This window comes from Dasypus novemcinctus, chromosome 22 (genome assembly GCF_030445035.2).
Source record: "Dasypus novemcinctus isolate mDasNov1 chromosome 22, mDasNov1.1.hap2, whole genome shotgun sequence".
Classification (NCBI taxonomy): domain Eukaryota; kingdom Metazoa; phylum Chordata; class Mammalia; order Cingulata; family Dasypodidae; genus Dasypus; species Dasypus novemcinctus.
In genome coordinates this window covers 69,568,815-69,585,969 of record NC_080694.1, presented here as the reverse complement: position 1 = coordinate 69,585,969, position 17,155 = coordinate 69,568,815, and the positions used below count along the sequence as shown (strand labels likewise).

The 17,155-nt window shown below is 36.4% G+C and overlaps 1 protein-coding gene across 1 annotated transcript; it reads left to right on the top strand.

The window, feature by feature from the left end:
* Positions 1-6,289: 6,289 nt before the first annotated feature.
* On the top strand, positions 6,290-7,234 carry LOC101447771 (putative olfactory receptor 2B3). Its single transcript, XM_004468798.1, has one exon. It carries the CDS (start codon positions 6,290-6,292, stop codon positions 7,232-7,234), a length of 945 nt encoding a protein of 314 aa, XP_004468855.1.
* The last annotated feature ends 9,921 nt before the right edge of the window (positions 7,235-17,155 follow it).

Sequence of the window (17,155 nt, the reverse complement as noted above, 5' to 3'; positions counted from 1 at the left end):
CAAAGGGAGATTTAAAGGAACTTGCTAACATAAGGAAATGAAGGCAACTTAATGACCATGATTAATATCCAGTATCAAAAATATTCCCTAGGAAGTATAACTTATGGAGCACATTGTTGCAGTATCTGTCAAAACTATTATAATTTTATTTTTCTTTCCCTAAATGCCTTGATTCTCTACTTTTTCAGATTCTTGTTTCTTTTGGAAAGATATAATGGAAATCAAACAGGAGAATTGTATCTATTTCTTCAAAGATACCTTGTGGAATTCATATTTCTATTTTACAATTGCCCTTTAAAATCACTTTTCTGATATAATCCAAGTCCAAACAGTTTGCATTCCTTTGAAAAATAGTTGGGCCATTTACATCGCATATGTTAATACTTTTTCGTTTCTGACCCCATTTCTGGTAAACAATAAAACAAAAGAAGGTTATACATGGAAAGAGCTGTATTCTAAATGATCTCTAGTATAAAGGGACAAATTTAAAGAGTGTAAATATTTAATATTAGGAGAATGACTGGGGAATTATATATATGTAATTTATGTATATGATTTACATTAAAATATTTTTATGTAAATATTCTTTTATTAAACAATGTTATACAACTAGAAAAACGTGTATTAAGAAAATGCTATGACAGAAATAATAGCATTCTACTTATAGGATTTTAAAGTTTATAAAAATGCACTATACAAAGAAAATTTGTTAAATAAAATATATGTTAATACTAACCAGGTATTTTCTTTGAGTTTATATCTAGACTGATGGTAAACACAATTTCCATGTTCTTTACTTCATTAAAAATCTTAGGTGATCACATATTAAGTTATAAATTGCAAAAATCTACTTTTCAAAAACCATTCCTGTTTGATTTCCTCATCAATTCTTCTAGTTCTGCCCCAGTGAATTACTACTAACTTGAAACCTCAGTGTGTTCATTCATACATCAACTGACTTTGCGTGATGTAATTTTCAAACTGCAGGTTTCTGGCAGTTTAGTTCAAGTACATTCATTCACAAACCAGTGAACAACAGAAATACTATTTTCATATATGCACCATCAAAGGGCTCACTATTTGCCCCAAGACCATTTTATGTGGGAGTCTTATATTTTTTAATGTAACATTTTTTGTGATCTATGTATCTTAAAAAAAAAAAAGACAATTTAATAAAATTTAAAAATTAAAAAAAAAAAACAACAATAAATGCCATAAGTCTTGCTGCAGAAATGTTGGCAAATGCTCGCCAGCTTTATCTATGTCCTTTATTAAAGTATAAGTTTATAAAAAAATATATAATAAAATAAAAGGAATTTGGGACAATAAGGTTGTTTACCCTATGCGCTCCAGTTTAAATAATTCCCAATTACTTTTCATGGTTCAGGTTTCATGACTCTAATCTACACTCTGGCCACCCATGTGTGTTTTGGGAAAAGAGTTCACCTCCATGATCTCTGACACACATATTGAAGCATTGCTGCTAGCATGGTCGATAGTTTACATCACGGTTTACACTTTGCAAAGCACAATGTCATAGATTTTGACAAAATGTGTAATTTCTCATATTCCTCACAAACACCAGTTAATCTGGAGGAACTCTGGAGTCCCCAGGGCTAAAGAAGAATGCACAGCCTGGTGAATGGCAACTGGTTGGTTTTATTTAAGGTACAACCTTCTCTCTGTGACTACCATTTTCCTGGAGTTTATAAAAGCACTTCTCCTTGCATAAATCCATGAAGAAACTAGTGAGGAAAGCCCACACCTGTCAAAACGTGCCTGTGACTGAAGACAATATCTAGGAAGCACTTTCACCTCCACATGAAGGCAGTTCTCATATTAAATGTTTTTGATCCAGTCCTGGTTTTATGCTAATTCCATTCTTAGTTTGTGGAACAAAAGAGAGTTAACTGAGAATGTCACAAGGGTTGAAAGCTCAAAAAGTCATTGCATTGCTCAGCCTGTCTTTGGCCCCAGAAAGGCATGGATATCGCTGTGACTCTTAGAAAGGAGGTTAGTGGTGTCCACTGTGGAGGATTGTGTCACCTGATGGGTCAACGTCATTCAGGAACATCTGAACCACATACCTGCCCTGTTTATATCACGTGAAATAATCAAGGTTCCTGGAAACCTTGTCATAAATCTCAAGGATTTTAAGTGATTCCACAGATACTTTTTTTTAAGAGTTACTGGGGATTGAGCCCAGGACCTCATACATGGGAAGCAGGGCCTCAACATACTGAGCTACATCTGTTCCCAATCCAAATACTTTTTTATCCTCTCACCCTTTGAATAACCATTTGTCCATTCAACCTCCACACTTAAAATCTGTCCATGGAATTTTTTTTAAGAGGAAGAAGAATTAGTGGGATTTAAGGTTTCTTTTAGTTTGTGTAGGATATATAAAGAGGGAGGACTGGGATAACAGTGGAATGAACATGCTCGTTGTTATGGGTAAGTTCACATTTCTGCTCATGTAAGAGAGGGTTTGGTGGATGAGCTGGTATCAGTGCCATACCAGCTGTGAGGAAGAGTGGTGGATATGGAAATACAGAAGGAAAGATAGCTGAATGCAATCCTCTAATGTCCCACACCCCTTAAATAGCACACTGCCAATGACCATTGACCTGACTTCTATTTACCAGAAAACTATATTCCCAAATTATGCTAGCAACAAAGAAGTGGATATGCATTTTATTCTTTCATGTTTTTCTTTCCAGGGCTTGTAATAAGTTCTGTGCCCACCAAAAGTGAGCTGGTTTGTTTCCTCACCTGCATGCAAGCTGGGCTTGCTGGAGTATTATTGTTTAATGATAACCTGGTCACATTCATTAAACACTTTTTATGGTTCAGGCACTGTCCTGAGTTCAGAGGTGAGTGCAGTGACTCATGTGCGCTTGGCAGTAACTGTCCAATGCTAGCCTTAGATACATTTCAATCCCTCTCCTTTTTCTTACCTGCTAACCTACCTTCATAAACATTTTATTAGTCTCAATTCAGAGATGAAAAAAAAATGACAGAAGAATGTCCACCTTTTTGTTCAGAAGTCATTGGGCAGACTGTGGCTCCAGAGGAAGTTTTCCCAAACTGGCAAATTTTCGAGGTGATTTTTTTATAAAACATGCACAAATGGATAGAGAATGGACCATTTACTTGTTTGGAATTGTGTTTCTTTAGTGATGGGAGAGTTGCATTTTTTTTACTGTTTGCTGTTATTTTGTTTCTTCTCCAAATCATTTATTTATATACATTGCTTATTTTTTTTCTCTTGGACTTTTTGTCTTTTTTTCATAATAATTATACAATAATTACTTATATTTTATTAACCAAATTTTGCTATTAGAACTGCATATTTCTTCATCTTGTCATTTATCTTTTATCTTTGCATATGGTCATTTTTTATATTTTCTTTTTAAATTTATATGATCAGAAAAGTAATCAATTATTTAATGTTTCTGCCTTTGGTGCTATGATATCATCGTCCACAGCTCGAGAATAGAAATTCTTTATTTTCTTTGCATATATTTCTTGTTTTATTTCTTATTTTATATTTTAAAGTATTTCAATTTATGAAGTTTATGTTTCTGTATAGGGTGTTATAAACTTCATATTATTTTTCCTTCAAAAATATTATCAAACTGTCACTTTACCAGTTACTTAAAGATCACATCTATAATATATATTAAATTCCTCTATTTGACTGGATCACTTTTGGATTCTCTCCTTCATTCCATTAATCTGATTATTATTTTTTTAATGACAGTAGACTTTTAATAAGTTTTGACACCTGGTAAGGCAAATGTCTACTCATGTTTTTTGGTTTATTATTAATTCATTATATTTTATGAACTATAGGACGGTTAATGGGTGACAGACCCAAGATAAATTGGTAGTATAAATAAGTATGTTTTGGAGAAAGGTTGAACTTCACAGCTCTATTTGTCTAAATGTGTTCCTACATCTACTCCTTTATGGATGGATCCATCCTAGACAGAATACTGAACAGGGGATTAGGATATGATACATCCTGATTGTTTGGGGCTTTATTTGATTATGGTTTAACAGTTACATATTGTATAGTCTCATGTTCCACCTAGACTATTTGAAGCAGTTTGATTTCTATTACATTAGAACTTCCTTAATAAGTAACTGTTTGAAATAGGATGTCATCAAGTTTAAACATACTTTCTCTTAATTCTACTAAATCATATATTCAATCTTTCTTATCCTATAAGTTTGTTTTAGAACCACCAAAATTTCTCCTTTAATCCAGATATACATCTGATGATTTTGTAACTATTGACAAATTTTAATGTTCCTGCTCCCTACTTCCTTTCTGAGATTTTGTGTGTCTTCTTCATTTTGCCTCCCAGTAATCTAAGACCTAAACATGACCACTCGGTGGATTCACCTGTTCTCTACAAGGGAGAATTATCACATGCAAATACGTCATTTTGGAGGATTAAGAAAGACAGTAAGCAAAGAATATGTTTACTGATGGTTTGAGGAGAAATAAAGTACTGATTACAAAAGCATAATGACACGGCAAGCATCTAAATGAAATATAACTAAGTAAAACCTCCTAGCTCAACGTGAGCACCATTACCTCTTTCCTCCCAATTTGCTTAAGACCTCGTCTTCTGTCCTGAGTAGATTCCCTAAGGGATTTCAGCTCCCCCGCCCCGCCCCCGCCAGGGCTCAGGTTCAGTCCTCTGCTCCTCTCTGTGATTTCAATCCATTTCCAGTGTTAGCAGCTCTCCTGTCCCCCATTCTGGAGGAATGTGAGGCTTCAACTCAACTTTCCCCTGTTCCTATCGGTTATGGGTACATAACATGCTCTGAAAATTGAAGTCTTCTATCTGCTTGCATTTTCCAGCTGAATTCTATTACTATTATTTACCAAGAAATAATGTATAGCTGTAGGTGAAAGGTCAAAATAAAATTACATATGATGGAAAGAGTTACAAATCTTACAGCCATCTCTATGCATTCTCACGTAAGTTTTCCAATATCTAGCTCTACTTCCCTTTTCAGTTTTTCTCACTCTGAAGAAGGTAACTCACCCTGGGGTAAGATGTGTCAATCCTTCTTCTTATTTCATCTTTTTCTTAAGTCTGCCTAGCAGTGCCCTCTTTCATTACACTTTGAAATTCTGCTTAATTCAACAACTGTAGTCACCTCATAAACCTTGCACATAAACATGCAAAATAGACTGAAGAAATTCAGGTGCACGTAGGTCATGAAAACCAGTATCTGACAACTTCCACAGAATGCAGATAATCAGACTGGTTATTTGATTTTGGGTGCTGTTCCTGTTTTACTTTAGAGCCACTGTTGCATGTAGTCCTTCTTGTGCTGTCTTAAAACTTGGGGAAATTGGATGTAAAAAGAGTGGTTTTTAAGTTCTGAGTTTTAGCCCAGCATTGCTAAGTGGGTTGTAAGCATGTTATTTAAGCTCTCTAAGTCACAGTAGCAATGAAATGCAGATCATACCTCTTTAACTTGGTTTTATTAAGAATAGAAAGCATTGTTTCAGGCACTGAATGGTGTCTGCCCCATGTTGGTCATGCACTGGTTAGGCTGGAGGCTTTACTATGTTCACTCAGATATTTGGAGAAGGGGAAATGTCACCGATGATTATCGCTGCACATCACAAGTCAACCCAAAATTGTATGGTCTTGAATCAAACAGAATATCTAATATATTTTTCTGTGGAGATGGGCAGCATAAATATCATTTAGTATAAAGAGGCAACCAAAAAAAAAAGTCACATGAAGATGTTACTAAACAAGCACACGTTTACAGATCCATTGCAGATTTAGGTGAAACTCATAAGTTTCTATATGAATTTGCTCGACATTGTGAACCTGAGTTAAACATAATTGGATATTCAAAGCAGGATTCATTATTAAAATGTTTATGAAGGCAGGTTAGCAGGTAAGAAAAAGGAGAGGGATTGAAATGTATTGAACATTGACAGTTTTCCATAGTGTATGCTCATAATTTTTATACCTTATGACTTTTAATGTAATGATTTACTACATAAAGTCACTCAAATAAAACTACTGAAAACAGAGGAACTTTTTTACCATTATGAAATCAGTGTAATGGCTTCCTTAGGATACTGCATTCCCAAGAATTCCATTTAACTGACTGTAATTATACTTGTTACTGATCTATGCAGTGTAATTAATCTACATTCAGTTCAGTTCAAATGGGAGTCTTCAATGAGTATCTATTGACTGTTCTCTTTTATGTAATTTAGGTAATTAAAACTAAGTGAATCATCATGAATTGGGCAAATGAGAGCTCCTCAAAAGAGTTCATACTTCTCGGCTTCTCAGACAGGCCCTGGCTGCAGATGCCCCTTCTTGTGGTTCTGTTGACATCCTACACATTCACCATCTTCGGAAATGTGTCCATCATGATGGCATGCATTCAGGACCCCAAACTTCATAAACCCATGTACTTCTTTCTCACTAATCTTTCCATCTTGGATCTATGTTATACCACAAGCACTGTCCCTCACATGCTGGCAAATATTTGTCAGAATAAAAAGACCATCAGCTATGGTGGCTGTGTGGCCCAACTCATCATCTTCCTGGCCCTGGGGTCCACCGAGTGCCTCCTCCTGACCGTTATGTCCTTTGACAGGTTTGTGGCAATCTGCAGACCCCTTCACTATGTAGTCATCATGAGTCCTGGGTTCTGCCTAAAGACGGCTGCTCTCTTGTGGCTCTCTGGTTTCAGCAACTCGGTGTTGCAATCTTCTTTGACCATTAGCTTGCCACGCTGTGGTCATAGGGAAGTGGACCACTTCTTCTGTGAGGTCCCTGCCCTTCTCAAGTTGTCGTGTGCCGACACAAAGCCTATTGAGGCTGAGCTCCTTTTCTTTAGTGGGTTAATGCTGCTAATCCCGGTGACATTAATCCTCATCTCCTATGGCTTCATAGTTCAAGCGGTATTGAGAATCAGATCAGCAGAAGGACAGAGAAAAGCCTTTGGGACATGTGGGTCCCACATGGTTGTGTTGTCTCTCTTCTTTGGAACAGCCATCTACATATATCTACAACCACCTTCATCCACCTCTGAGGATTGGGGAAAAATGGTTTCCCTCTTCTATGGAATCATCACACCCATGTTGAACCCCCTCATCTATAGTCTGCGAAATAAGGATATTAAGGCATCCTTCAAGAGGGTCCTGTCAAGACCATTTTTTGTAAGAAATAAGTAATCCATGATGATGAGAATCATCTGAGATTCTCTCTACCTTCAGATGGTAATAACTTTGAACTAATTTTCTTATTTTCTAGGTTCTCATTATTTGTTTGAATTCTACCAAGAGTTCAAAAAAAATTATTTCTCTGTTCAGGAAGCAATGCTGAGACCAGTAGGGTTCTTTTCTAATCCAGAAATATTTCTGCTCTCTAGAAGATCACCCATTTTGTTCCTTGAGGCCAAGAAATGATATTTCCCTTCAATCAATGTTAGACCAGTCAGAATTCTCAGCATTTTACCTTCCCATTATGTGCTATTTGTTCTAGAATCACCTTGTCCATCACCTTAGTTAAGGGTTTCCACATTTTATGATTAAATATCCAGTAATTCCAAGCCAAAACCTCTTCCATCAGCACCAAGTCCTCAATCACTTCAAATCTTCCTATCCATTGATAAGCTCCATCCTATATCCTTCTAAGACTGCCCTAAGCATATTGGCTGGATCAAATATAACTACTTTTAAAGTAACTAAGAGTATACATCTTGTCCTAGAAGCCTAAATGTTTAGTTAAGGTTCACTTCCAAGTCTTTTCAATTCTTCCCTTTATTCCTTATAGACAGCATTTCTCCTTTTATTCCCTCTTCTGTCAAATTCTTCATTGGTCCCAAGTTCTGCCACAAGGATCGCCTCTAAATTATAAAGCTAATTATTTATAAGAACGTCAATGGGAATTTTTTTCCTAACGTTAGTATGAATTAATTATTTTTGGGTACTCATTCAACAAATATTTATTATTCACTAGATAGCATGACACGAGAAGAAAAACAATTACAATTCCTTTACTAAAGAAATGTTCTAATAATCAGGAGTGGCAGATGTTTTTCTTTTGTATTTTGGTTTTTTTTTCAGGTTGACAAATGCCATGTGCAGCGGGAGTTAAGGGATTCTATGATTCTATGGAAACATGTGCAGAGCACCACATAAAGTAGTACAATGGGAGAATTGTCCTTATTGATTTTTCTTGGGGAAATAATATTGAACTGAGACACCTAAATGATTATCTGGATTCGGCAATGTAAGGACATAGAAGAGGCAACATTTTAGGCAATAAGTGGGATTACACAACAAAGCTTGTCAGAAATTATGAGTAATTTAGTTTGGTTAAAACAGTGCACATGGGACATACAAGATGGTGCCAAGAGGTTAATCAAAATGTTTGGACTTTACCTAGTAAATAGGGCAGAAAAATTACAGGAGATAGCATCAGTAGAAAATAACTGGAAATCTAAGAGCAAAATGTTGCTCATATATATATTAATTACATATTTACTAAATGTGACATTTCAAATCAACGGGAAACAGAATCACCTGATGTTGCGTTCAAAAAGCTGATTTTCTTGAAAACAAAAAATCATAAGAAATACAAGGCACCAAAAACAAACAGAAATAAAGATATGTCTTTTTCTCCAAATCTATATATACCATTGCCATCTCTCACTGGATGTACAAAAAGCACTTGATAAATGCCTTTATTTATCACTAGACTGTTAGCTCCTTGAGCATAGGAACAAAGTTTGATTTGACTTATCAAAGCACTCCCAGCAAAAATGCAGGGGAAGAAAATTTAAATGCTGCAGTATTGAAAATGTAGATAATTATAGCTACTGTGGATGGCTTTAGATTTTCATTTAGCTAAATGAAAAATGAAAATTTTCATTTATTCCATGGAAAGAATTCAAAGATATGAAACTGTACTGTAGGGCTAAGAATAATGGTGGTATGACTCAATTTTGCCATCTCTGCCACTTTAAACATGGGTCACCTTTCTTCTGGTGTGCAATGACACATTCTTCATTTCTTTCTAAGGCCTAAGGGAAGTGCCCTTAGCATCTTTGAACAGCAGACTGTTCAAAGTAGTACAGGCCTTTTTTGTCAAACATCTCACACTTCTTACCAGATCTACCCTTTAGTCAATTAAGAAGACTCTTTAGTATTTTTGATATTTGCAACTGCAATATCCTACTCTCAGTACCAATTTCTGTTTTAGTTGGCTAAAAGCTGCAAAATCAATACACCAGAAATGTATCAGCATTTATATGGGGAGTGAAATTCCATGGTGGGATATAAACAAATGTTCTAGGGCTAAAGAAATCATATATCTCTCTACAAATAAAAATTTAATGACTGACATGTAGTGTTATTAATAATCTTTTTTCTTTTAAAAAATTATAAAGGTAGATTGCCTATTTTTAGTAAAATAAACAGATTCATGGAAAACAGCACATCCTTAAATTCCAAATATTTAAAGTTCTACATTATTGGCATATTGCCTTTTTCCTCTTTTCTATCTTTTTTATACCTTGCTTTTTTCAAGTGTATTATATCCTAAGAATATCCCAGGATTCTTTTAAAACTTGTTTATAATACCAACAAATTATACTTTACCATACAGATATATCAAAATGCATTTAATCATTTTCTACTGTAGAATGGTTACATTGCTTTCTTGTTCTGATCATTCTAAATACTACTGCAAAGAGTTCATCATATATGAAAATATTCATGTCTCAGCTGAGATTCTTAGAAATGGTATTACTAGGTGGAAGTTAAAAATTAATTAGAAGATGTAAGACTTAATAGGGATTGCCAAATTATCATGCAGATATTTTATCCACATTTCCATTAGTATTGAATATAGCAAAAGAGAATATTGTCTTCATGAGCTTTCACTATCTGGGATTTTTCAACTTTTAAGATATTTCCCAATTTTACAGGCAGAAATATTATTTTTTATTTGCTTGAAATTGTATATTTTGACACCTAGTAAAAATTAGGGATATTCATAAATATTGATTCCCTCTATCCTTCTAAGTAGATAGTAGAATTGCATTTTCCTGCCCTATTCAATGCATGCCTTGATTTTTAAATTTTTTGCCTATGTAATTTGAGCAGAATTTATGTGGATCACTTTTTAAACTTTTGAAAAACAATGTCAAATTTACAGTAAAGATGCAAAAACATTTCATTGGTCCTATATATTCCTCACTTAAAATCACCAATTGTTCATATTTGCTGCATTTGCTTTTTTACTCTTTATGTAATACTTATTGTTACTATTAACCTTTTAAGGAACTTGAGAGTAAACAGTTACTCTGAAATATTTCTGTCTTAACTCCTAATATAAGGATATTCTCTTACATAATCAGCGCAATCTCAAATTCAGAAATTTAACGTTATTTTATCACTGTTATCTAAACTGGAGTTCATATTCAAATTTCATTGATGGTTCCAATAAAATCTTTATAACGTTCTATTTCATAGTCCAGGATCCAATCCATGTGGTGGATTTAGTTGTCATGTTCTCGTAATGTTCTTTAATCCAGAAGAGTTCCTCAGCTTTTCCAAGTCTTATGACCTTTATGTTTTTAAACATTAAAGATCAATTTTTTTTCAGTATTGTTTTGACTATTTAGAGTCCCTTGCAATTCCATATGAATTTAAGGATTGGTATTTTCATTTCTGCAAAAGAGCCATTGGAATTCTGATATAATTGCATTGAATCTATAGGTTGCTTTGGGGAGTATTGCCATTTTAAAAATATTGTCTTTCAATTCATTAACGTGGGAAATCCATGCTATTTAATTAGTTCTTCTTTAATTTCAGCAATGTTTTGAGTTTTCCGTGTATGGTTTTTCACTTCCTTGGTTAAATTTATTCCTAAGTATTTTAAACTTTTGGGTGTCATTGGGCACAAAATTGCTTTCTTAGGTTCCTTTGTGCATTGTTCATGGTTGGTGTATAGAAACACAACCAATTTTTCAATGTTGATTTTGTATCCTGAAAATTGACCCAAAGTGTTTATTGGCTCTACTAGTCTTTTTGTGCAAGGATTCTTCGGGATTTTCTATATACGTAGAATCAAGTCATTTGCAAAAAGACATGCTTTTACTTCTTCCTTTCCAATTTGGATGTCTTTTATTTCTTTTTCATAACTTCTGGTCAATGCAGAATAGCAGTGGGAAAAGTATACAACCTAGTCTTTTTCATTATCTTAGAGAAAAGTGTTCAGCCTTTCAATATAGGGTACAACGATAGCTGTGGCTTTGTCATAAGTGTCCTTTACCATGGTAAGGCAGTCCTCTTCTATTCCTAGTTTGCTGAGTCTTTTCATCATGAAAAAAGGTGTTGATTTACTAAAATGTTTCTTCTGCATCTACTGAGGTGGTCATGTGAGGCGTTTGTGTTTTTAACCTGGCATATTATATTGAAGATGTATGAATCAGGGCTCTCTAAGGAATCAGAACAGACAGGAGGCATCTGTAAATAGTATAAGATTTATAAAATTCTCTCACATGACCATGGGGATGCATGAGTCCAAATTCTGCAGAGCAGGCTGCAAACCAGGAACTCCAGTGAAGGTCCTCGATGAGTTCCCCAAGAAAAAGTGTCAGAAGTGGAGATGGGAATTCTCTATCTGGATGTTGAAATCACTTCTTCTGAGGCCTTCAACTGATTGGAAGAGACATCACTCATTGCTGAAGGCAATCCCCTCAGTTGATTTATTTATTCACACTTATTTTTAAATCATTATATATTCACATAGTTTCAACTGTGATATCATCCTACAAATTCACTATTAGAAAATAATACCTCTATGCTCCTCATCCAATTTCCTTCTTTCACATCAAACTCTTCAGAGTTTAGTAAATCTTTTTTTTCCAGGTGCTGCTATCTCCATTTCAATACGAACTGTTGTTTTACCTCAATTCTAGGATCTCTATGTTTGTCTCCTATTTGTAGAAGTAATGGCTTCATTAAGTTTAGTAATGTGGAGTCAGATTTTTATCATATATTCAATCATTCTGATTCCTGCATTTCCCATCATTGTTCTTAGACAAATCTTTTTTTTTTCTTTTTCCTTTCCTCCTTTTTCTCCTGCTTTCTTGTGTGGCTCTTTTTTTGTAATAAACTTTATTTTTTGAGAGTTTTTTTTTAGAAAATATACATCAAAAGTACAGGGAACGGGTGTAGCTGAGTGGTTGGGTGGTTTCCATGTATGAGGTCCCAGGTTTAATACCCAATTCTTTTTAAAAAAAATAGTATAGGGGATTCATATGGTTTCCTCTACTACCATGGTACATTTGTTACAATTGATGAACCAATAGTGAAGCATTGTTACTAACGGAAGTTTGTAGCTTACTAATGAAAGTTTGTAGCTTACATTATGATAACCTTGTGCTTTGTAGTTTTACAGGCTTTGACAAGTATATACTGTCATGTCTCTGTCATTTCAGGATCATACAGAACAATTTCACTGCCCTGAAAATGCCCTGTGTTCCACCTATTCATCCCTCCCTCTCCCTTCTGATGTCCTGGCAGCCACTATGTTTACATCAATTTTACAAGCTTTTTCATTAACACGAGATAATAACTGCAATAACACTAAATCTAATTTGGTCTATGGTTACATGGCCCACTGTGTTTCTTCATTCCTCAGTCTTGAGGAATTTGGGATGCTGTCCACTCTGCTTCAGATTGACAGGGGGATTAGATATTATGAGGCAAGTGGAAGGAAGCTTGCTTGCAGTTGTAGTTACTCTGTTTTTTTGGGGATGGGACATATCCATCATCATCACTTTGTTAGTTGTCCTGAGTGAGTCCAATGAACAAGAGAGTAGTTGCTGGCTGCAACTTTGCTGAGATTCAGAGCTCAATGGGCATATGAACAGCCAGAAGATGTAAGTCTCTGGGACAAAAATTTAATGAGTGTAGTGATAATTACTGGGTCAAATAAAAGGGGTAGATGAATCCTGAGCAGAGGATTTATAAATGATTCTAATTCTGTTATTTTGGGGAAATACATTATCATATATTCCAGAACAGGGCCCACAGAGGAGGTGTTGATTTCCTGAGGCTTTGTGCCTTGCCTATAGTGTTTGAGCATCCCAAGAGCCCTCAAGAGCACTTTTGTTTGAGGCGTTGTTTACTGAGCAGTTAGTGGAATCTGCCTGAGACCTGCATAAGTGTATATCCTTCAGAAAACCTCCCAACTCCCTTTGAAAACTTTTAGCCATAAAACCTTTTTGCATTTAATGTTTCACCTTTTGGTCAAGTTCTTTTTCCAAATACATCATTGTTTGACACTTGATAATAATCCCACAGTGCCAGGGATGTTCATCCCCAGGAGTTGTGTCCCATATCCAGGGGAAGATTGCAAGTTTATTTGTTGAGTTTGGCTTGGAGAGAAGCAACATTTGGCTTGGGGAGAAACAAGACGGTTTTGGAGAGATAACTCCTAGGCATTAATTATAATTAGGCTATTTCATTTACTTAGGAATAAAGTTCATAAGTAAAAGCATTAAGATTGAGGGCTTGCCATATTGGCCTGTTTTGATTTTATTAGGCACTGCTTAGATATTCCAGAGATTTTTGCCTTTTTTTTTTTGCAAAAGTAGCAGAACTCCCTAGGATGGAAGTTTAATAATTTTTGGCTACTGTGTGGGCCTCTATCAAGAACTCATACCTATCACAACAGAATACATCTATATCCCATAGAGGCAAGCTTTAGGTACATGTCTCCCCATCTATCCACCCCCCCCCCCCCGACACTCTATACTAGTGATGTACATTTGTTCTAACAAAGCTATGGGAATCTAAGACGCCTTCCTTTAACTGTCAGGGGGTTTAGTTTGCCCTTTTTTTCTAATTATTTAAGGTGTAAGGTTATGCTTTTATTTGAGATCTTTCTTTTTTAATGTAGGCATTTACAGCTATACATTTCTCTCTGAGCACTGCTGTTGTTGTATCCTGTAAGTGATGGCATGCTGTGTTTTCACTTCCATTTGTCTCCAAGTATTGCCTAATTTCCAGAATGATTCCTTCTTTGACCCTTTGGTTGTTTAAGAGTATGTTGTTAATTTCTACATATTTGTGAGGTTTCCAGATGTCCTTTTGTTATTTGATTTCCAGCTTCATTTTATTGTGATCAGAGAAGATTTTGCATGATTTCAATCTTTTAAAATTTATTGATAATACTTTATGTCCTAACATGTGGTCTATCTTGAAGAACAATCCATGTACATTTAAGAAGGCTATGTGTTCTGCTATTATTGAGTGGAGATTTCTGTAAACATCTGTTATATCTAGTTGGCTTATAGATAGTTCAAGAGCTCTATTTCTTTACTGGCTTTCTGTTCAGATGTTATATTCATTATTAAAAGTGGTGTGTTGAAATCTCCCAGTACTACTATAGAATTGTCTATTTCTCCCTTAAATCCTGTGAAAATTGGCTTTATATATTTGGGGCTCTATTGTGATTTGTGTATCTATTTATAATTAGTATATCTTGTTGATGAAATAATGCTTTATCAATACATGTTTCTCTTTACCACTTGTTCACAATTTTTGATGTAAAATCTACATTATCTCTTATACATATAGCCATGCCAGCTCTCTTTTGGTGATTATTTGCATAGAGTATCTTTTTCCATCCTTTCATTTTCAACCTATTTGTGTCTTCTAGTCTAAAGTGAGTCTCTTGTGAGCAGCAGATAGTTGGTTCATATTTTAATGCATTTTGCCATTCTTTAACTTTTAATTGATGAGTTTAATCCATTTACATTTAAGTTGATTATTGATAGTACAAAATTTACTTCTGTCATTTTGTTCTTTGTTTTCTCTATGTCTCTTATTTTTCCTTCAATTCCTCCAATACTTTTTGCCATATATCACCTTGCACCACTATAAATGATTTCACTAATTTCTCCATCATTCTGAGGTCACATTTATTGAGACACTGAGAATAAGCAGAGATCTATTTTCTTTCTATTAGAATATGTTTCATTAGGGCACATTTTTGTCTGTCATTGTCGGGGGTTATATTTGCAGCTTTAGGAGAGTGTCTGACACATTGTAGGTATATACATCTGTTCGCTGGACCAAACTGTCAGGACCAGAGACACCAGCTCCTCCTCCAAGGGTGCCTCACCAAGGAGGGTGGCAAAGTCTTTAGCAATGCCTGCCACCAGGAACAGCCACCCAGGATCCCAACCATCTCAGGCAGCAGGTAAGATAACGCTTGCTCACATAGAGAAGAGAGAACAAGGTCAGCTTCAGCCAAGGGCAGGGCTCCCCTGGGCCTGCAGCCTAACTCCCCAGCCAACCAGGGAGAAGGTCTATGTGCACCTGGAGCTTGCATCGCATTGTCAGGACCCTGCCCTGCCCACACCAGTGGGGTGGAGTGGACCCTGTACAGCTTACACACTGCAGCCTAAGTGACTGCAGTGACCTGGGGTAAAGGGGGAGGAAGGTGCAGACAGCCACCATCTCCAAGAGAAGCTTGACCTCAAGGCACTCCCGAGGAGTCACCTACATTTGTCAACTCATCCCAGGAGCCAGGCTGTCACAGACCTGAGCACAGAGTTAAGTTGGAGGTCATGGGAAAGTAAGCTGTGCTCAATCTACTCCCTGAATTCCTGGGACCCCAAAAGAAAAAGAAACAAAGCCACTAAAATCTCAGTATTTCCATCATCTGTATCAGCAGTGAGCTGTGTGTCCCTATGCAGCTCTGACAGATGTCACTTTCATGTACCTTTTTCAACCTTTAGCTAACATTTGAAGGGGGCAGTTCATAGGATTCTCTGTCTCCCCATCCTGCCTCTATAGGAAGTTCTCTGCACAGGTGCTTTAAGGCCTTGGTCTAGGAACACAGGTGTTCATGAGAGTGTACCAGCCAAGGGGTTCTGGGTGCTTGCTGATGACGCCCTTCAGAGGGGCAGTGCGCTGGCTGTGGACTCATCTGCATGGGGAGTGCAGCTTCCTCCGGGGGGCCAGTCAGGTAGAACTTTTGAATTGTCCATGTTCAAACCTGAAAAGCCACACAGGTTTCAGATAGAAGCGGCCTCCTCATCACACCCCGTGAGTTTTTAGGACCTGAGTGAAAAATACATATCCGTATGGGTTTTACCTAGAAGGGCTGTGTCAAGAGCCAGGCAATTAGTCTGAGGTGATGGCAAGTCCAGCATGGGCTCGAAATCACTCCAGGCAGGATGACCAGGTCTGTTCGGGGGGCTGAACAGAGCTGAGAGTGCCAGGCCACTGGGCACTGGGGGGTGTGACCTCACAGCACTCCCTAAGGAAGTCTGGCCCCATTTACCATCCCTTCCTGGGAGCCCGGCTAACACACTCCTCAGCTCAGGATTGACTTAGGGTCAAGGAGAGGCAGCAGTCTGTGTTTGGACTGTTCCCTAGCACTATAGGTACTCAATAAACACCGACTGATGATTGAATGAATGAGCATCGAGTGTGTATTAGTTTCATCTCAACAGTGTTTCTGTTGTTTAAACCAAATGCAGAACTCCAAAGCTAGGGCATTTAAAATGGCTATACTGTGCTGTTGCGGAGGAAATATTTGAAGACAAGAGCCTTAAATATCATATCAGAAGGTGGTTGCCTCTTCTATTTCTAAGGTAGAAGTAGGATTATTCTACTTTTATTTTAGCAGGAGTCTCAAGAAACGATGTCTCAAGAAAAACATAAAGAAAAGAAAATTGGATCTTGACACGAAAAATGTTTGTCTTAAATATTCCCTGGTGATCCAAGGGAATTTTCTATTAAATTGTTTAAGGAGGTTGTTTCCTAAGACCCTTTATTCTTGAGCTCATCATTCAACACTGTGTGGAAAATACCAAAATTAATTTCATTTTACTGAGGCAAAAAGAAGATTGGAAGTAGAAAACTCACTGGGGGACTTCTCTGGTATTGCTTGCCAAGAAATTTCCACTGAGGTCAATTATCTACACAGAGGATGAAGTCCCACAGCTGTTTATAAGGAGTGACAACCCTGTCTTAACTATTATTTTAGAGGAAAACCAGCTCCCACTTCTAAAAATATGTATAATTCTTCAAATAAATAAGAATTGAGGACCTATGTCATGA